The sequence below is a fragment of the Manis javanica genome, chromosome 16 (genome assembly GCF_040802235.1).
Source record: "Manis javanica isolate MJ-LG chromosome 16, MJ_LKY, whole genome shotgun sequence".
NCBI lineage: Eukaryota > Metazoa > Chordata > Mammalia > Pholidota > Manidae > Manis > Manis javanica.
This window is the reverse complement of record NC_133171.1, coordinates 59,861,211-59,883,317: the sequence shown is the minus strand read 5'-3', so window position 1 is coordinate 59,883,317 and position 22,107 is coordinate 59,861,211. Positions and strand designations below refer to the sequence as shown.

Below are 22,107 nucleotides of genomic sequence, written 5' to 3'. Positions count from 1 at the left end.
GTAATTTAACTGTAAATAATAAATCTAAGTGAATATATGAACTAGTTTGCATGTCACTCTCTCTGGATCTCAAAAGTTCCCACAAGCATTATTCCAAAAATGTTTTATTAATGGATATTAAATAATGTCCAGAAGGAAAAGGAGCTGGTGTTGGGTTCTATGTCCTCTCTACCCTAGCTCTTCTCGTGTCTTGCCTATTTTTTTGGGCATTTTCTTTGCATGGGGATCTTCTAGCTCCTTGGCCTTATAATAATGGGGTGCCACCTCCAGAAGCCAACTGCTCTCAATCTCCAGTACCTACAAGAAAGAAAGAAATCAGTAGGGTTCCCCTTTTCCAACCTAGGTTCTAATGTATGTGTGATCAGAAAAGTTTCTCTTCTCCCTTTGACTGCAGGGCTAAGGGAAAAGGTGCTGAGCTCAAAGACTACATACCCCAAGGGTAGACATTTCTATGTGTTATCTCAGGCTAGTCCTGAAAAAAGCCTGAACCTAAAGACTAAAGTAGGCTCAGGATAGAGACCACATCTGCTTGATTCACTATTATCACTGACACAAACAAGAGGCATTCAAATATTGACTGACTGAACATAAGAGTTCTCGGATTTTAGTAGATGCTGAGGTACCTTGCAGGATGTCCTATTTTATCCTACCTTACACCAATGTGTTCATTTCTCTGCCAGTCCCAACAATTTGAACCCACACATCTCCACCTTCCTAGGCAGGGGATGGTCCCTCACCTGTCTCATGAACTCCTTGGTGGTCAAGACAAGTTCATGGTAGAGCAGCCAGCGTGGCTGTTCCTCAAAGAGAGAGGAGTTGGGATGAATGAAGACCGTCTGTTGCTGTTTCACTGTGCGATAGCCACTACGAGTCAAGCGTGCTGTGTGGTAAAAGTAACCGGCAGTGATGGCCTAAGGAGCAGGCAGAAAAGGAAGTCAAAGGGGAAGCCAGACAGCCAGGCACCCATGGCACTTGCTATGTTTAGAGCTCAGGTTTCTGGAGAACTAGAAAGGTAAGGAATGCATGAAGAACCCCCGGCAAAGGAACCTCCAGTGGTAAGGGAGAAAGCACAGGGAAAGCACAGCTGCCACAAGAGCAGGAGGGCATACTTCCAGGCTTAAGGAAGTGCAGCAGACCACCGTGGGAGAGGCGCACTGCTGAGGAACCAGCCCGGAGCCAGCAGCAGACCAAAGAAACACTGACCTTGCGAACTCGGACATAGTCCCCCTGGCAGGAGCTGAGGCCAACTTCCACACGTTCCAGGAGCCCCTCCAGCTGTTCCCGCACATCCCGGGCTCGGCGCATTGATCTGAACTGAACAAAGTTCTCATAGCACCACTGGGAAGAATAACCACTCTCGACCCACTTTGAAGAGGGTTAAAAAAAAGAAGGTTAAGTATATACAACAGCACCAGAGTCCCCCATATCTCACCCACTCCCATTCACCCAAGCCCAGTGACCTGTGTATAAACATTTAGCAGAACCAGGTGGTCCCCGCCAGGGAGAAAAAAGTTGACACGGGCATTGTCGGCATGGACGACCTTATCTTTAGGTCTGTAGAAGATAGAGTTGTTGACAGAGAGCATGGCAGCCACTGTCAGGATCTCCTCTGAACAGCTGTACCTGGGGCAGGGAGAGAAAAGCATGAGAGTTCAAGGCAAGATATAGTAACAGACACAGTGGGGGCAAGTGATCACTACATATGGATGAATGTTCACATGGAGACTGCAAATGGGATGATGGCTACACATCAGAGTACAGACTTTGGTGGCAGGGGTGGAATGACAGGGGTTGAGGAGGTGGGGGTGGTAGATGAAACAGTACCCAAGGAGGAATATCTGCAGAGGGGGAGGCAGGAAAGACCTGGGCACTTCTGTGGGTTTTGTAGTAGGAAGGTATGCATTCCACGCATTTGGGAAATGTAGCACTTCGAGTTCATGTGATGACCTCTGACTGATCACAGCAGAGGAATGGCATTTAAAGCTACATCTAAGTGTTCCAGTCTGAAACCTTAGGAATAATTAAGTCCCCAAACCAGACCTCACTCAGCCCTCCTCACAGTTGGAAAGTCTTCCATTTCCATTCATGCCCCCAAATTTTCTGTGTTTGTCAATCTTAACCCATTTGATATTATCATCAGGGACAGAACAGTGTCTTACTGATCCTATGGACCTCAAAACAGCATTAAGAGTTCTTCAGTAACTTATTATTTGTTAAAGAAGAATATGTTAGAGATAAAAAGAGCAAGATGACAACAGATGGCCACAAGAGACAGAGGAGGTATGGCCAGTTTGTGTGTGGGGCCCCGGCTGGAGTGGTGGCTTACTTCTCAGAGGCCAAGATCATTTTAGATAGCATGGGGTCCACCGGCAGCTCTGCCATCTTTCGGCCAGACTACAGAGAGAAAAGAGAGCTGAGGCCATCTTCCTTCAGGTGGCCCTTTGCAACTTGAGGGCTCATGCAACCCCTTCATCCTGCCCCAGTCCAGGCTGTCCTCCCACTTCACCGTGGTGAGCTCGCCAAGGTGGTTGAGGGCTCCCAGAGCGTAGAGCTGCTCCAAAGCCAGCAGCAGGGTCTCATATGGTGGAGGGTCCAGGAAATCAAAGTGCATCAGGTCATGAATCCCTGAAGAAAGATGTGAGAGGGTAGAACAGTTTCTTCACAAGGATTAGTGGCTCCAGCCCCACTCCCTCCTCAGGAGGACTGGAGACCCCAATCACCTAAACTCTTGAGCAGCAACACAACATTGCCCAGGCTGGTCCTCTGGATCTCAGGCACTGTGGTTTCCTCCAGCTCATGCTGATAGGCCCAGGCGGTATACAAGCGGAAGCACTTCCCTGCAGCCACCCGACCTGCCCGACCAGCCCGCTGGTTGGCTGAGGCCTGGAAAGAAAGGAGAGGCAGGCTGGCTAACAATCTGGTAAGGGGAGAGAAAGGGTAGTATTTATGCAGGAAATCTGGGAGAGTGCAAACTGCTTATTCCTGTCCTCTAAGAAGCCAGAGGGCTTCTGGGGCTGTTTCTTCCTCCCACTCCTCCATGGAGACCCTGCCGGAGCCCAGGCTGACCTTGCTGCAGGGTGTGACAGTGAGTGATTCCATGCCCGTTCGGGGGTTGTAACTCTTCTGCTTACAGAACCCTGGATCCAGCACATAAATGATGCCCTCAATGGTGAGCGATGTCTCAGCGATGTTTGTTGCTACAACCACCTGAGTAAGAGGATATAGTCACCCAGAGAACCCCCACCCACCTAGCTACTAGACACAATAATTCTGGAAGTTTTGGAGTGGAGAAACAGGGGCAGACAAGGGGCAGGAGCTGAGAGGATTAGTGTACAAAGTTAGGAGATGGGAACAAGGCCAGGAGAAGGGTAAGGGAGGAATAGGGATAAGTGGAGACAAAATGCGGAAAGGAAATGGAGAAGAGGATTCAGTTTTTTTCAGAGATGGGAGGTGGTGGGTCCAGGTCCCTGCCCCTATCTTTCACATTACCAAGTTCATATTCACCTTGACACATTACTGCCTGCAACAGCCTCCTAATGAGTCACTGTCTCGGCATCCAGAATGGTCCTTTTAAAATATAAACCTGTCATATCACTTCCCCCATCCTTCAGTGGCTTCCCCTGCTACTCAGGAATTCTATTCAAGCCCCTGATGCCCTGAGTCCTCCAGTCCCTGGCTACCTTGTAGACTTCATCTCCTAGCACTGTGGGCTCTCTTGCTCCACTCCCCAGCACCCACCTCACTCAGGTCCTTTGCATGAGCTGTTCCCTCTGCTGAGCACACTCTTCTCCCACAGATCAGCCTGGCTCTCTCCCTCACCAGGTCAGGCCTCAGCCTCCCTTTCACCTTACTGGAGAGAGAAACACCTTCCCTAAAAGCCCAAGGAAAATACCATACCCTCGACCCTATCTTCTCATCTCTGTATCTCTTCACAGCATGTGTCGCAAATCAACAGTATGTACATACATACCCACTGTCTCTTAACTGACATTAAGGACTGTAAGCTCTGTGAGGCTAGGGACTTTGTTTTGTTCATCGCCATGTCCTCATCCTCTAGAACACTACCTGGCATGTGGGAGGAACTTGTTAATTATCTGTTGACTGAAAATTACATCTTTGCTCCAAACCCTTTGATTGCCACTCAACTGTCTAAAGTCCAGACTCTTCCACCTGCCATCAAAGGCCCTCCCTGATTTCAGTCATAGTTGGTTTTAGCTTGTTTCCCACCACTCCACCATGTGAACTTTCCACTAAGCCTTCTAGATTACACTCTGACCTCAAACACACCTTAGACTTTCCTCTGATATTCCCCCACAGTTTTTCTTATAGGTCCAAATGAAATCCCCCCTCCTGGCACACCAGGGCTTCCCTTCTCCTCTGCATCTATCCCCACAGTGCCTACTTTCCAGATCACACACTCAGCTGCCTCTCTGTTCACACCGTATTCATCCTCCTTCTCTAGCTCTGGAGGCGAAGGACCACCTGCTGCTCAGCCTGGGAGTGAAGCCTAGGACACACCTTGCATAGGGCAGGCACAGTCTTCCATTTTGGCCACGAGTGGTGTGAACTACAGTGAAGAAAGTTGGTTTCTCCAACTGACCTTTCGTGCCCCAGGGGGTGTGGGCTGGAAGATCCGAGCCTGCATGTCAGAAGGGAGGTTGGCATAAATGGGTAGCACCAAGAGCTCCCGGATTTTGGAGCCCAGGCGGCGGCAGCGATCCTGGAGCATCTCACAGGCAGCTTCGATCTCCTCCTGGATTTGGAGTGGGGACAGCAGGTGTACAAGAGTCACAGAAGGCTGACCTGCCAGCCCTGTCTTCCCCTGGGATGCACATATTGCCCCTCCCCGCTTGTCACATACTTGTCCTGTCAGGAACACCAGGATATCCCCGGGGGGCTGGGTCACATGGATTTGCAGCACAGACACTACACAGGCCTCCAGGTAATCAGCCTCTGGAGCCTGGGGAGGAGGAAGAGAAGGAGAAGGGTCCAGGAAGGCCATCTGCACATGCAAAGCTCTTTCTCTCCTCCCAGCTAAACACTTTCTGCCAGTTCCCCTTTGGACTCTCTCTTTCCCCTTCCCTCCTTGGGACAACCTCCTTGTAAGGTGCCAGCTTCACTGCCTCGCAATTAAGTCCATCCTCCCCAAGGGGGGCACCTTGGTATAGAAGATGTCAACCGGAAACCTGCGTCCAGGGATTCGGAAGACAGGGGCATCATCAAAGAAGGTAGAAAAACGGGCTGTGTCCAGTGTGGCTGAAGCCACCAGGACCTTGAGTTCAGGCCGAAAACGGGCAACATCCTTGATCAACCCAAAGAGAATGTCTGTGTGTAGGGTCCGTTCGTGAGCCTCATCTACCATCACCACGCTGGGGAAGGAATGGGAGCAGTGAGCAAGGAGAGCCAGGCAATGCAGAAATGGACACAAGGGTCCCTTGGGTGTGCCCAAAGAGCCCAAGGATAAATGTGAATCATGGAGAAGCGAAACATCCCATTAAGTCAGACCAATAGTAAATTAGAGAAAGCCAGCGCCCTGCAGTCTGCAGCCTAGCCCAGCCTGGGCAGGCGACAGCACCCGAGATCTGGAGGCTGAAAGCCGAGGCCAGAACAAGTCAGACATGCCCTCTAGGTTAGAGCAGAAGTCTGTTCTAGTCAGCAGAGGTAGAGGCATCTGTTTAAAAGAAAAAAAAGTGACGACAGTCCTCTTTGAATAAGGCTGGGCCCCCCCAGGCTGGGTGAGGAAGGGCAGACAGGACTTGAGCCACCATGACTCAAACAATCCAAAAGCTCCCAGGCTCCTGTGGGAACTTGGTGCATGTCCCTGTTGGACCTGCTGCCTATTTCTGAAGGGAAGGGCTAGGGGAGCCTTCCTACCCCAACCTTAGAGGATTCTGCAGGCTTCTCGGTCTCCTCCCAACTTAGTTATGTGTGTGTCACCTTCTTTCTCCTTGTTCTAAGCTTTGGAATTCCAGATGACAGCCAAGCCTGCAGGAGCTCACCCCTAACTCGGCCCTCTATGCCTAACCTTTACTGTGATGGTGAAGTCCCTGGCTGTTTTACAAGGCAGGCTGGCTTGATTGGAAAACTCACACCCGAAACACTTGCATTGGCTCTCAGGTGCCATGGGTTCTTATAGATTTTTGCAAGTGATGTGAAGGATCAAATCATATTTGCCCTATTTCTCCACTGTGATCTTCTAGGACCAGAAATTCACAGCCTCCCAAGAGTTCAAAAGGCACATACTGCTCAGCTGGCCTGACCCCACCTCCATCCCATGCATGAATTCTTTCTCCTCCTCAGCACATGCTCATCCAGCCTGCTTGGCCAATGCCAGCACTGAGAACTCACTATTCATAGACCAAGCCCCTCCAAGACTTGGGCTACAGGCCCAAGAGTCAAGGTGAGAGTATTTTGACAGCCCTTGCAGTCCCTACCACTCTATGGCTTCTTAGCATTGAGATGAAATCCATCTCCCTATAACCTCCCCCATGGTTCCTAGGTGTGGCTCTCTAGAGTCATATGAAACAAGGCTGATCCCTTTTTCCATATAACAGTCCATCATATACTTAGAGGACCTCTGAGTTTCTCCCCTCTAAGCAGAATATTCTAAATTTCTTTAAGTGGTCGTCACATGCTTTTTAAGTCTCCACAGTACCATTCTATTATCCTGGTTGCTTTCTAAATTCTGGAATCAACTGGGGAGGGAGGAGAAGCTTTCTCTGCCGTCTTTTCTACCCCCGGACCCCACCTTCATAGTACTTGGGGGTCAGTTCTAAGAATGTTTGAACCATAAAGATTTAAGAACTGGTAAACTAATCAGAAGAAAATGCCCAAACTGACTGGGTAGGAAGGAAGGAAAAAAGGGCCAGGGATTAAAGGAGATCAGTAAGGCACCAAGAGGAACGAGGGCAATGGAAGGTGGGAGTCAGGCAGGGATGCAACCCCTGTGTATACCTGTAACTTGCAAGGTCAGGCTCAGAGAGGAACTCCCGGAGAAGCATCCCATCTGTCATATAGCGGAGGACAGTTCGCTCTGATGTGCAGTCCTCAAAGCGTATGCTGTAGCCAACCTGTCAAGGTTAGCAATCAAGAAGGAAGTACAGGGCTACAGGACGAGGGGCCAGTGCCTGGACCTGTGGTGTGGGTCCTCGGGGCAGATGGGCTGAGACCCAGACCCTAGGAGCTCCCCTTGCTCCTCAGTCCCCACAGACCTTACCTCATTCCCAAGCTTCACACCCATCTCCCTGGCCACTCGGGCAGCCACACTCATGGCTGCCACTCTCCGGGGCTGGGTGCAGGCAATCTTCATACCCTTTTTTGTGTAACCCTGAGTGACAAGGAAAAAGAACATGCTTTACTATGTACATCCCTGGAGCCCAAGACAATTCAGGGAAAAATGTTGTAGGTGCAAGGTAGAGGGAGAGTAGGGAATAGACAGGCTAGAAACCAGACAGTGGGGCAAACAGGACAGCTGACCTAGGGCCCTAGGGGGCCTGCACACAGCCCTGACTGTCCCAGACCTTGCAAAATCAAGTTCAGGGCTCAGCTAGACTGGAGCTAGAAAAGGACAGACCAGCCGGACAGACCCAAAGCAATGGGAACAAAGAGGGGGAGAGCAAACAAACAAGTCCATTCATTCCTCATTTTCTGGCCCTGGCAGAGCTGTGTGGGCCAGGCTGGCTAGAATGTGGGGAGGTCCATACCCCACCATCTGTCCATCCGCATGTCCTTTCAACATGAATGTACTAAATGCCTACCAGGCATGGCAAGGGTGGCAGAACATGAGAACAGAAATGAGAAAAGAATCTGGCCCTCTTTCTCAGGAGCCTCAGGATTTAGTGGAAATGACCAAACAATCCAAGTGGAAAAGGTAAGTGACCAAACTGTCACATAAAAGGAGCTTTGATGGGACTGTGCTTGCCAATGGCCGGCACCCCCACAACCTAGAGCAGATGGATGACTGTACCTCCTCGAATAGGTATTGCGGGATTTGGGTGGTTTTCCCTGAGCCTGTCTCGCCTTCAATGATGAGGACCTGATGACTGGCAATAGCAGCCAGGAGCTCCTCGCGAAACGGGAATACAGGGAGGCTGCGGCGGACGGCCTGGATGGACTCCTTCTGCTGAGCCTGGGTTGGTGCAGGTGATGCTGATGGCTCCTAAGAAGGAGAAAGAGGGGCATGAGCTCCAGAGCCAGCTCCCCATCTTCCTCAGAATGTCCCAGAACTTACCCTCTCACCTCATTGCCTTGGAGCTGAGTGGCTCGGACAAACTCAATGGTCTCATCCTCCTCCAGAACCAGTTGATATTTGGGCTCTTGGGCGGCAGCATCTCGGGCCCCAAACTTCAGGGATGCTGCCCCCAGCCGGGCCTCCTCCCAGCGCCGCTGCTCCTCCCCAGGGGCGCCGGATTCTTCCTCCACGATATCCACAGCTCGTGCTGGCTATGGAGAGGGTCATGGGAAGACAGAGGATGCCTCCCTCTGTGCCCAATCCCCTCCTCCCCAGTCACCACCCCTGCCCTCTGGGAAAGGCAAGACAAAGACTGGGCCAGCCAAGGCACTGCCCACTGCCTTTCCCTTCCCTCAGCCTGGGGACCAGGGCTGAAGCAGACCCTGTTTCGCCTCACCTGTCCTCGGGTCTCCTCAGGCATGTGGTAGCGATTGGTCACCTCCAGCTTCTCCTGCTCTCCTGCTGCCCGGTACTCCCGAGCCAGATCCCGCACTCGCCGCTTGTATTTGAGCTCCCGCCGCTCATGCCGGCTCAGCTCTACATCCCCAAAAAGGAACTCCTCATCAGCCAGCTCGGCCTCCAGGTCCTCAAGCTTCTCTCGCTCTCGCTTAGCCAGGTATTCTCGGCGGGATTTCTTCCGCAGCTCAGGGACCTGGGTCAGGACAGGCAGTCAAAGCCTCACCCTGCTGGAACAGCAACCCTTTTCCTTCCCTACCTGTCAGAATGACACAATCCCTACAGGCCAGTATGAGAACCTAACAATGTGTCCACCACCTTCACTCTGTGATGTCCAACTGGACAAATGGCATGCCCAAAGCTGGGCCTCTATGAAAGCCACACACTGACCCCACACACTGCCTTCCAGCAGCAGGATCCAGTTAGAAGGTCCTCTGTGCAGCCTCATCCTCTTTGTCAAGATAGATTCATTAAAGCAATTAATTGAATATGTTATGTTCTACCCTATTTGATTCAACTTAGTAGAAAGGGGGAAAACAAAAGGCTGATAACAGCATTTAGAAGCATAGGTCTCAAACTGAAAATAAGTGAAACAACTGGAAACCACTTGATGTGCCAACACTAGGTAATCTTCAGCCCCAGTTAGAGGCTCCCTGGTCTTAAACCAAACGACTATAATTTGGGGAAAGAGTATATAATTTTTTTTACATATAAAAAGTTGGTAGTACATCATCCAACTGTAAGGCAAGATGTAATCTAGGATGCTTAGCTCTCTGAGACCAACCTCTCCCCCCTATATAATGTGTCACTTAGCTTCTACATCTTTCCTTTGTTACAGACTTCTCAGGACACATTCTGGATGACAGTTGAAGACTGGCTACATCCCTAAGGCCTCTCTTGGTTCTCATCACAACTCCTTCCCCTGGGGCAACATCATCTTCCCAACAATCATGACACCCTCCTCTACTGCAGTTGTGAAAGTTCATCAAAACTCTTCCCTTGGGGCTCTGATTCTATTTAATTGCTTGTGTTTTCTGTGACAATTTAAACTGCAGTTTATGTTCATGATCTAATCTGAGTTCCACAATCAAATACTCTTTCAGCCGGATGGGTAAAGCAAATGGATGTCTTTTTAAAGTAAGGGCAAAAAATCAGTGCAATTTGAGCATCAAAAATAAAAATATGCAGAGGAGCCAAGATGGCGGCATGAGTACAGCAGTGGAAATCTCCCAAAACCATATATATTTTTGAAAATACAACAAATACAACTATCCCTAAAAGACACACCAGAAGATACAGGAAAACAGCCAGGCTACATCTACACCTGCAAAAACCCAGCGCATCGCGAAGGGGGTAAGATATGAGCCGCGGCCCGGTGGGACCCTAGCGCCCCTCACCCCAGATCCCGGCGGGAGGAGAGGAGTCAAAGTAGGGAGGGAGAGGGAGCCCAGGACTGCTCAACACTCAGCCCTAGCCATCTGCACTGGGGCACGGACACACAGTGCATGGGCTGCTGGATACTAGGGAAACGGAACAATAAAACCTGTGAGCAGGTCCCAGCAGGCAGCACCCCTAGGACAAAGAAAAGCAAGTGCTTTTTCAAGGTCTTAAAGGGACACGGACCCCACACCTGGACGGAAGCGACCTGGTGCACTCAGGCCAGCAGCTGGGAATGCTGAGGAACTCCAGGCACCCTAACCCCCTGGGCAGCAGCGCAGCTCTGAGGCCCCTCAGGGCGATAAACAGCCTCCCGCCCATTCCCCCTCCAACAGGGTTCCGCCACAGCTGAGCTGCAGCCTGAGAGTGGCCACGCCCACAGCAACCGCAGAGCTTACTCCACAGTGGCCAGGCAAGAATCAGAGACCCCATCTGCATGCAGGTGACCAGCACAACCTGTTAGGGGTCACTGTTCTCCCAGGAGGGAAGTCCACAAACTAGAAAGAAGGGACATTCCCCTGGCCGACACATGTGCCAGCTACCCACAACTACCTCTATCGCCATGAAAAGGCACAAGAATTTGATCCAGACCAAAATCACAGAGACAACGCCTGAGAAGAAGCTTGGAGAGATAGACCTAACCAATCTCCCTGAAAAAGAATTCAAAATAAAGGTCATAACCATGCTGATGGAGCTGCAGAGAAAAATGCAAGAGCTAATGGACAAAGGGAGGGAGACTACAGAAATAAAACAATCTCTGGAAGGACTTAAAAGCAGAATGGATGAGATGCAAGGGGCCATTGATGGAATAGAAACCAGAGAACAGGAATGTACAGAAGCTGATGCAGAAAGAGATAAAAGGATCTCCAGGAATGAAACAATGTTACAAGAACTGTGTGACCAATCCAAAAGGAACAATATCTGCATTATAGGGGTACCAGAAGGAGAAGAGAGAAAAAAATGGATAGAAAGTGTATTTGAAGAAATAATTGCTGAAAACTTCCCCAAAATGGGGGAGGAAATAGTCACTCAGACCACAGAAACACACAGAACTCCCAACAGAAGGGACCCAAGGAGGACAACACCAAGACACATAATAATTAAAATGGCAAAGATCAAGGACAAGGACAGAGTTTTAAAGGCAGCTAGAGACAGGAAAAAGACCACCTACAAACGAAAATCCATCAGGCTATAATCAGACTTCTCAACAGAAACCTTAAAACCAGAACAGAATGGCATAATATATTTAATGCAATGAAACAGAAAGGCCTTGAACCAGAATACTATATCCAGCACGATCATCACTTAAATATGAAGGAGTGACTAGACAATTCCCAGACAAGCAAAAGTTGAGGGAATTTGTCTCCCACAAACCACCTCTACAGGGTATTTTAGAGGGACTGCTCTAGATGGGAGCACAACTAAGGCTAAATAGATATCACCAAGGAAAATAAAATCACAGCAAAGAAGGCAGACCAACCAAATACTAACTAAAGGCAAAAAATAAAATTAACTACCCACAACAGCAGTCAAAGGAAACACAAAAGAGCACAGTATAAAACAACCAACATACAATGAATGGAGGAGGAGGAATAAGAAGGGAGAGAAATAAACTATCACCAGACAGTGTTTATAACAGCTCAATAAGAGAGTTAAGTTAGACAGTAAGATACTAAAGAAGCCAACTTTGAACCTTTGGTAACCACGAATCTAAAGCCTGCAATGGCAATAAGTACATATCTTTCAATAATTCCCCTAATGGTAAATGGACTGACTGTACCAATCAAAAGACACAGAGTAATAGAATGGATAAAAAAGCAAGACCCATCTATATGCTGCTTACAAGAGACTCACCTCAAACCCAAGGACATGCACAGACTAAAAGTCAAGGGATGGAAAAAGATATTTCATGCAAACAACGAGGAGAAAAAAGCAGCTGTTGCAGTACTAGTATCAGACAAAACAGACTTCAAAACAAAGAAAGTAACGAGAGATAAAGAAGGACATTATATAATGATAAAGGACTCAGTCCAACAAGAGGATATAACCATTATAAATATACATGCACCCAACACAGGAGCACCAGCATATGTGAAACAAATACTAACAGAATTAAAGGAGCAAATAGAATGCCATGCATTCATTTTAGGAGACTTCAACACACCACTCACTCCAAAGGAGAGATCCACCAGACAGAAAATAAGTAAGGACACAGAGGCACTGAACAACACACTAGAACAGATGAACCTAATAGACATCTATAGAACTCTACACCCAAAAGCAGCAGGATACACATTCTTCTCAAGTGCACATGGAACATTCTCCAGAATAGACCACATACTATGCCATAAAAAGAGCCTCAGTAAATTCAAAAAGAGTGAAAGTCTACCAACCAATTTTTCAGAACACAAAGGTATAAAACTAGAAATAAATTGTACAAAGAAAGTAAAAAGGCTCACAAACACATGGAGGCTTAATAACATGCTCCTAAATAATCAATGGATCACTGACCAAATTAAAATAAAGATCAAGCAAAATATGGAAACAAATGATAACAACAACACAAAGCCCCAACTTCTGTGGGACAAAGCGAAAGCAGTCTTAAGAGGAAAGTATATAGCAATCCAGGCATATTTAAAGAAGGAAGATCAATCCCAAATGAATAGTCTAACGTTACAATTATAGAAATTGGAAAAAGAATAACAAATGAGGCCTAAAGTCAGCAGAATGACAGACATAATAAAGATCAGAGAAGAAAATATAAAATTGAGAAGAATAAAACAATAGAAAAAAATTAATGAAACCAAGAGCTGGTTCTTTGAGAAAATAAACAAAATAGATAAGCCTCTAGCCAGACTTATTAAGAGAAAAAGAGAATCACCACACATCAACAGAATCAGAAATGAGAAAGGAAAAATCACTACGGACCCCACAGAAATACAAAGAATTATTAGAGAATACTATGAAAACCTATATTCTACTGAGCTGGAAAACCTAGAAGACATGGACAACTTCCTAGAAAAATACCATGTTCCAAGAATTGACCAAGGAAGAAACAGAAAATCTAAACAAACCAATTACCAGCAAAGAAATTGAATCAGTAATCAAAAAACTACCCAAGAACAAAACTCCTGGGCCAGATGGATTTACCTCGGAATTTTATCAGACATACAGAGAAGATATAATACCCATTCTCCTTAAAGTTTTCCAAAAAATAGAAGAAGAGGGAATACTCCCAAACTCATTCTATGAAGCCAACATCACCCTAATACCAAAACCAGGCAAAGACCCCAGTAAAAAAGAAAATTACAGACCAATATCCCTGATGAACATAGATGCAAAAATACTCAACAAAATATTAGCAAACAGAATTCAAAAATACATCAAGAGGATCATACACCATGACCAAGTGTCATCCTAGCAGTGCAAGGATGGTACAACATTCGAAAATCCATCAACATCATCCACCATATCAACAAAAAGAAGGACAAAGACCATGTAATCATCTCCATAGATGACGGAAAAGCATTCGACAAAATTCAACATCCATTCATGATAAAAACTTTCAACAAAATGGGCATAGAGGGCAAGTACCTCAACATAATAAAGGCCATATATGATAAACCCACAGCCAACATCATACTGAACGGCGAGAAGCTGAAAGCTTTTCCTCTGAGATCGGGTACAAGACAGGGATGCCCACTCTCCCCACTGTTATTCAACATAGTACTGGAGGTCCTAGCCATGGCAATTAGACAAAACAAAGAAAAACAAGGAATCCAGATTGGTAAAGAAGAAGTTAAACTGTCACTATCTGCAGATGACATGATATTGTACATAAAAAACCCTAAAGACTCCACTCCAAAACTACTAGAACTAATATCGGAATTCAGCAAAGTTGCAGGATACAAAATTAACACACAGAAATCTGTGGATTTCCTATACACTTACAAGGAACTAATAGAAAGAGAAATCAGGAAAACAATTCCATTCACAACTGCATCAAAAAGAATAAAATACCTAGGAATAAACCTAACCAAGGAAGTGAAAAACCTATACCCTGAAAACTACAAGACACTCCTAAGAGAAATTAAAGAGGACACTAACAAATGGAAACTCATCCCATGCTCTTGGCTAGGAAGAATTAATATCGTCAAAATGGCCATCCTGCCCAAAGCAATATACAGATTTGATGCAGTCCCTATCAAATTACCAACAGCGTTCATCAATGACCTGGAACAAATAGTTCAAAAATTCATATGGAAACACCAAAGACCCCAAATAGCCAAAGCAATCCTGAGAAGGAAGAATAAAGTGGGGTGGGGGGTGGATCTTGCTCCCCAACTTCAAGCTCTACTACAAAGTTACAGTAATCAAGACAATTTGGTACTGGCACAAGAACAGACCCATGGACCAGTGGAACAGAATAGAGACATTAACCCAAACATATATGGTCAATTAATATACAATAAAGGAGCCATGGCCATACAATGGGGAAATGACAGTCTCTTCAACAGATGGTGCTGGCAAAACTGGAGAGCTACATGTAAGACAATGAAACTGGGTCACTGTCTAACCCCATACACAAAAGTAAATTCGAAATGGATCAAAGACCTGAATATAAGTCATGAAACCATAAAACTCTTGGAAAAAATCATAGGCAAAAATCTCTTGGACGTAAACATGAGAGACTTCTTCATGAACATACCTCCCTGGGCAAGGAAAACAAAAGCAAAAATGAACAAGTGGGACTATATCAAGCTGAAAAGCTTCTGTACAGCAAAGGACACCATCAATAGAAAAGGTATCCTACAGTATGGGAGAATATATTCAGAAATGATAGATCCGATAAAGGGTTGACATCCAAAATATATAAAGAACTCACACACCTCAACAAACAAAAAGCAAATAAGCCAATTAAAAAATGTGCAGAGGAGCTGAACAGACAGTTCTCTAAAGAAGATATTCAGATGGCCAACAGAAACATGAAAAGATGTTCCACATTACTAATCATCAGAGTAGTGCAAATTAAAACCACAATGAGATATCATCTCACACCAGTAAGAATGGCTACCATCCAAAAGACAAACAACAACAAATGTTGGCGAGGTTGTGGAGAAAGGGGAACCCTCCTACACTGCTGGTGAGAATGTAAATTAGTTCAGCCATTGTGGAAAGTAGTATGGAGGTCCCTTAAAAAGTTCAAAATAGACATACCATTTCACCCAGGAATTCCACTTCTAAGAATTTACCCTAAGAATGCAGCAGCCCAGTTTGAAAAAGACAGATGCACCCCTAAATTTATCACAGCACTATTTACAATAGCCAAGAAAAGGAAGCAACCTAAGTATCCATCAGTAGATGAATGGATAAAGAAGATGTGGTATATATATACAATGGAATATTATTCAGCCATAAGAAAACAAATCCTACCATTTGCAAAAACATGGATGGAGTTAGAGGGTATTATACTCAGTGAAATAAGCCAGGCGGAGAAAGACAAGTACCAAATGATTTCACTCATATGTGGAGTATAAGAACAAAGAAAAACTGAACAAAACAGCAGCAGACTCACAGAACCCAAGAATGGACTAACAGTTACCAAAGGGAAAGGGAATGGGGAGGATGGGTGGGAAGGTAGGGATAAGGGGGGGAAAAGAACGGGGACCTTACTGTTAGCATGTATGATGTGGGGGGGGGGACGGGGAAGGCTGTGCAACACAGAGAAGACAAGTAGTGATTTTACAGCATCTTACTATGCTGATAGACAGTGACTGTAATGGGGTTTGTGGGGGGGACTTGGTGAAGGGGGTAGTAAACATAATGTTCTTCATGTAATTGTAGATTAATGATAACAAAATAAAAATAAAAAAAGAATAATATGCAATTCTAAAATATTGAAAAATAAAAATTCATAAGCCCAATGTGACACACACACACACACAAACACAAAGAATGGGAAAAAAACTTGTCATCTTGAAACCTTCTTAAGAGTGTATATCAATGATAACTTAATAAAAAAAATACTTGCCACCAATGAGGTGTCTGTTAAGCCAAACCCCCTACTCTGAAAATTAAAAGGAAACAAACATTTACCTTGTCTTCTAAGAAACATTTAGCTTACTCCTAGTTGTTGAGGAAAAGCTCTTCTTTATATAAAAAGGCTAGCCAATAAATGTAGAAGGCATGTCAGAATCCAAAACTCACCATTTTGCGATCTCCAATGAAATAACCGATTCAGGAAAGGATGAGATATGGTTGCTAAAACCAGTAAATAAGAAGCTATTGGAAGAAAGGACACCTGTACTAACAGGTACACAGTTGGAGAGCGTATCCCTGGATGGGGTACAAATGAAAGTGTCCATTACCACCCAAGAGGTGTTCCTGCCACAACGACAGAACCTGGAGTCTTGGCAAGCTTTAGATCCAACTTCCACTTGAAAGGAAGCATATGGCATAGAAGAACTTAACATTACAAAATAAGGATCAGATAAATCCTGAATGTAGGTCATGGTACAAGATGAGACAGAAAGAGGAAGACAAAATGAAACAAACTTAGGAGACTTAACAACCAAATGCAACGCATGAACTTGGACTAGATTAAGGTTTGGAAAGAGCCATTATCAAAGACATTTTGAGGTAACTGGGGACATTTTACTACAGACAGGTCCACAGCTGATATATGAGAATTACTGTTCATCTTGGGTCTGAAAATGGCACTGTGGTTTTAGAAGGCAGCATTTTTATTCTTAGGAGGTACATGCTACATGCTGATGAGATAAAATACTATGATGCCTATAACTTTTTTAAATGGTTCAAAAAAAAAAAGGCCCACATTTACATAGACAGCACAAATACTGCACATGGTATTAGCAATTTTTGACCAAATAATCGTATGAGCGTTCATTATACTGTTCTTTCAATCCTATTTATTTCAAGGTTTTTATAATTGAAAAAGAAAAGCAAAACTCAGGGAAATAAAAACATTACACCAGCATTGAGGGATGTCTCGGAAGCCTCTGACCACAGCCATTCTGTGGGGTAGGATGTGAGATGGATTGGTTGGGAGAGACCCGAGTTCCACTAGGCCATTCTTAAGACACCAGTCTTAAACTTCTTTGAGAAATCTAAGTGTCACTGTACCTGGGAAGACCAGGCCTCAGGAAAACTGCCTGCCCTACCTAGACTCACACCAGAATAAGTCCAGTTCATTAATTACAAGGGCTCCATCCCTGTCCAGTGAGAAGACCAACCCAGGATACCAGAGGGACATCACAAGGCCACGATGGGGAAGGAGGGATGAGGTGGTAGCAAGGTATTTGGAGAGGGTGTGCCCAAGATGAAAGGTCAGCACATCCATTGGCAGAGGGACAGCAATGCTGCCTCTGCCATCCATTCACCGCCATGTTGCTCCAGTTGCCTTTGATTGCATTTCATTAAGTACCAGGGACAGGAAAAGCTCGCATTCCCCTTACTAACACACAGTGTGATTTGATCCTAAGGAGGCAAGGAGGGTTTGTAGGTAGCTTCCTTCCCTCTGTAACTTAAGCCTATCCTTAGCAGGCTCCCGTCAACCATGCCCCCTCCTCCCAAGACTTGACACCCTATCAGTATCCCCTCCAAACTTCCTGTGTTATCTGTTCTCCTATCCCTAGCCACTCCATCAGAAAGTCCTCCCTTTTGTCTTATGATCTGGCTTCCTGGGCCTAGGACTCACCATAGCTTTCCGGTCTTCCTCAGCCATCTTAAGGCGCTTCTGAGCCTCTTCATAAGCCTAGGAGAAGACACCAAGAAGGGAGGGCTATAAGGCCAGAAGTCCCCATACCCACTCCCCTTCTAGAATCACAAGGATCATTCAAATGTATGCTAGCACAAAGAAATGTCCCTTCTCAGTGAGGAACCTCTGTGGCTACAGGTTCAGCAGAGGCTCACCACAGAGATGAACATAGCACGAGGCAGCCCCTTGTCTTCCCAGGGATCACTATTTCTGCAATCACACCCAACCTGAGATTTGACCCAGGCATCTTCCTGGGTTACAAAACATGCTTCTTCCATGCACCTTCTTGTCTGACCGCTCCAGGACATTGCGAGTTCGGTCCTTGTCCCGCTGCCGAACCCTCTCGGCGAAGGCATCACGTTCCTCCAAGTCCTGCAGGCGCTCGCGCTCTGTCCGCTCCCACTCATCCTCTGACTCTGGCTCCTCTGCCTGCTGTTTACTCCCCCTGCAACCCAAGCCGGCCATGAAATAAGGGCATCCAGGAGGCTTACTGTCCTGTCATCCACCTGCAACATCCTCTCTCACCCTTCTTCTGACTTACTCTTTCTTTCTCTTCCTTTTCTCAGAAACCTCTTCCTCCTCTTCTTCCTCCTCCTCCTGACGTTTCTTCCTGAGGTGTTTCCGTTTTTTACGCTTCTTCTGGAGACTGCTTCCAGCCTTACCTACAGTCTCCTCACTGCTCTCCTCACTGTCTTCCAGCAACTTGTAGGATCGGTTCTTCTCCAGGAGTGCTCTGGCCTCTCGCTCAGCTGCCCGAGCTGGCTTTTCTACCACTGTCTTCCGTGGTACCTGTCAGTAGAGAGGAAGAAAAGGGATGTGAGCAACTCCTGATCTCTGTCCACCTACTCTGCCCTGTTCCTAGTCTACAGAATGGCTTAATCTTAAACCAGCCTTCATCCTCTCTCCTCCCCATGCCTTCACACCATGTTCTTCAGCCTGAATTGGGCCTCTCAGCTTCCAAACTTTCTCACATTCATTTAACAAACATTTATTGAAGCCTGTCCCATGCACCAGATACTTGCTAGGTACTGAGAATATAGGAATAAACAAGAGACAAAAATCCCTGCCCTTATGGAATTTATTTTATATTGTCACACCCAATTTTCAATTGCACAGACTCTGTTCTTCCCAATTATTAAGTCATTAATACAAAAGGACTAAGATGCTACAAGGATAGATTTGCTCAGGTCTGTCACATGCCTGATACTGAACCACATTCAAGAGATATACTGATAAACAAACTAACATAAAGTACCACCCTGACATCACTTACATCCTAACTTCATCTCTCCCCAGGCACCATATAGGACAGCCACACCAGGCTACTTGCCAGTCTCTGAACATACTGAACACTTTCCATATACTTACTGAGCACCTTTTCTGTCAGGTGCTCTGTTAGTTGGTAGGAATACAAAGACGAGAAATATACAGGCCTGTCCTCCAGGAGCTCACTGTCACACCTTTACTACTTCCCCCTTCTCTACCTGACAAATTCCAGGGAATCTTCGGGCTTGCTTTTCCTGATCACTGCCTCCACCTCTTCTGCCCTCCCACAGCACTTCCCGCACATCTCCTTCTATAGCTTTGCTATTCCAAGTGTGGTCCTGGATCTTCACCCGGAAACTTGTTAGAAATGCAAGACACTAAGATCTCATCCCATACCTCCCAAATCGAAATATGCACTTTAACAAGGGCCCTGGATGGATCGTATGTTTGCTCTGAAGGAATGTTAAAGTTCGAGAAGCACTTAACCCAACACACTTGAGCCCTCCTCAATCTTCTCCCCTGAGCTGGACATCCAGCATCTAGCACAGTACACAGGCGATAACGGAAAGAGTTAATGCCTGTGAACTTAGCTTACTTAATTCCCCGAAGGTCACTTTGCCTAGCCGCACCTGTAAAATTAACCACGGCCCCTCCCCAGGCACCAACCTCAGCTCCCGCCCCTCCCACGCCGGGCCCCGCCCCAGCGCGCCCCACCCCTCGCGACACCTTGTTCCAGAGTCTCAGGGCGAAGTCCCGGGCCGGCCCGCTGAGGTCCAGGGTATCAGTGTCTCTCAGGCTCTGCACGAACTCCTCGGCTGAGGCGCAGCGCTGCGCGGTACCGATCAGGAACTGGGCCACGTGCCGCTCGCTCAGCCCCAGCACCGAGTGCAGCTCGTCTTGCACCCAGCGCTCTAGCCCGGCCGGTGCAGTCATGGCGACCCACGCTCCCTGTTCCCGGCCTTGAAGTGGCTCGAGCAGCTGGGCTGGCTGCCGGGCCCGGCGCGGAGGCCTGGAGGCCTTCAGTCCTGGGCTGGAGCCTTAGCTCAGCAAGGGTGCTGGCTTAGAACCTTGGGGTTCAGTTTCAGACAGCCCAAAACCTTCTTGGCCGACCGCAGAGGCCGGAAGCCCTCGCACTTTTCCGGCCTCAGCACTACGGTGGCCGAGCGAGTTCAAACCTCGCGGAACAGTACCTGAAACTTCGGTAAAACATTTTCATTTCCGCCTCTATCGAATTTCTCTGCCGCCCTCTGATGGTCAGTCCGTGGGTGCTTCACTCACTCTTTCAATAAATGCTGAACACCTAATGTGTGCTCGGCCCAATTTTAGTCGCTGGGGATATAGCCATAAAACACATCAGGCAAAATCCCTCACAGACTTTACATCAGGGTTGGGGGCGGGAGGTGAGGGGTAGACAAGATACATAGTAAATAAAATATGTAAGTCCTATGGGTTAAAAAGCATTCAGGGTGTCGGGGCAGGGATCGAGGTCGGGGGGCGGGGGGGTAGGCCGGGAGGTGGATTCTATTTCAAATTGGAAGATCAGGTCCAGGCTTAGGAAAGATTAGCACAAACTGATTAGGAGTGACCTTTGTTTAGAACTGGTATCTGCAGCAGGAACGAATACAGGTTAGGCATCAGCGAGAACCTCCAGGCAGGAAGAGATAGGACCTGGGAGAAAAATAAAAGATGCCCTCTTTTCTTGGTTATTTTAAAAGATCTTCAGACTAAGGAATGTGTGGACTGTGTTCTGCGTTTTTGCTAATAGGTTGCCAAATTCACTGGTGGCTGCTTATTTAAAAATAAGTAGAGTTTGTTTCTTGACTATCTGCTGTCTGAGGTCTGACCCTGTGAGGAGAAAGTGAAGGTTCCTATGGCCAGGATTCTCACCTGGCCCTGGTCGGTTTGCACACCATCCACGTGTGGGCAATACGTTGTTATTGACTCTATATAAAGAGCTCCATCCTGTACTCTGGCTGCAAGGCTGCAGAAGAGAAGAAGCTAGAAGGCGGTACTGATAATGGAGGCTGAGACAGCTGCAGAGGCAGAAAGGCCAGAGGCAGAGACTGGCTTGCTGCATGCAGACTCACTCTTGAGTACACAGGATTCTAGTGATTGACCTGCCACCATGGGAATAAAGTTGGGTATAAACCCTTTCACCCCAAGAATATTCCATTGTCATTTTTTGGTCTCACTGAACCCATAGTGAACTTATCCAGGGCTGAAACCCATTGGCAAGACACCCTGCTTCGTACTTCCATGATTCACTGAACTAGCCAGACACTGTTATTGGGAAGTGAAATATTGTTATTCCTATTAACAGCCACAGGTAGCTAGCTCCATATCGTTGACTTCTTGGATGCATTGTTTTCTGAAATGGACTTTGGGCACTCCTGGCATCTCAGAGCTTCCTGCCTCGGTTTTCCTGGGTCACAGCTGATTGGGATCTTTACCTAATTAGCTACTAATGTAAACACTCTGCTTCCCTCTATACCCATGCCCTCGCTAAGCTGGTCATTCTTTCGACAGCTTGTTTTTCCCTTGCAAGTAAATTAAAGACCTTTGGTATATGTTTAGGATCAATTTGTCTAATATATTTTGTATTTAGTAAAATGTATCTTCTGACTAGGCTGTGAGAAGCATCCTGTAGTGGTGGGACTATTAACTACTCAACCACATCTTTACTAGCATAGAGAACTGAAAAAATGACCTAGTAAGTAAAGTATAGATCTTCCACATTAGAAATTCCTTGAAATGGGAAAAACCTCTGTGGGGAAAATGAAGTTCCCCACTTCCATTTTCCAGGTTCCTCACCTGACCCTAAACTACTTGATGGTGTAACCGGCCTACTGCTAGACTACTGCTTCCACACCAATAGGAAATAAGCTTTTATTGACTGAGTCACTATATAAAGAGCTCTGCCCAGTATTCTGGGCAGAGGCAG

The 22,107-nt window shown here is 46.6% G+C and overlaps 1 protein-coding gene across 1 annotated transcript; it reads right to left on the bottom strand.

Moving 5' to 3' along the window:
- Positions 1 to 88: 88 nt before the first annotated feature.
- On the bottom strand, positions 89 to 20,569 carry DHX16 (DEAH-box helicase 16). Its single transcript, XM_037026342.2, has 20 exons — positions 19,893 to 20,569; positions 18,442 to 18,689; positions 18,183 to 18,345; positions 17,841 to 17,897; positions 8,628 to 8,882; positions 8,239 to 8,442; positions 7,967 to 8,158; positions 7,217 to 7,327; positions 6,955 to 7,070; positions 5,159 to 5,369; positions 4,862 to 4,960; positions 4,601 to 4,753; positions 3,067 to 3,207; positions 2,721 to 2,883; positions 2,507 to 2,625; positions 2,327 to 2,394; positions 1,461 to 1,623; positions 1,204 to 1,365; positions 738 to 911; positions 89 to 297 (listed from the first exon to the last, which is right to left on the bottom strand). Exons 1-20 carry the CDS (start codon positions 20,097 to 20,099, stop codon positions 169 to 171), a joined length of 3,135 nt encoding a protein of 1,044 aa, XP_036882237.2. The 5' UTR covers positions 20,100 to 20,569; the 3' UTR covers positions 89 to 168.
- Positions 20,570 to 22,107: the final 1,538 nt, after the last annotated feature.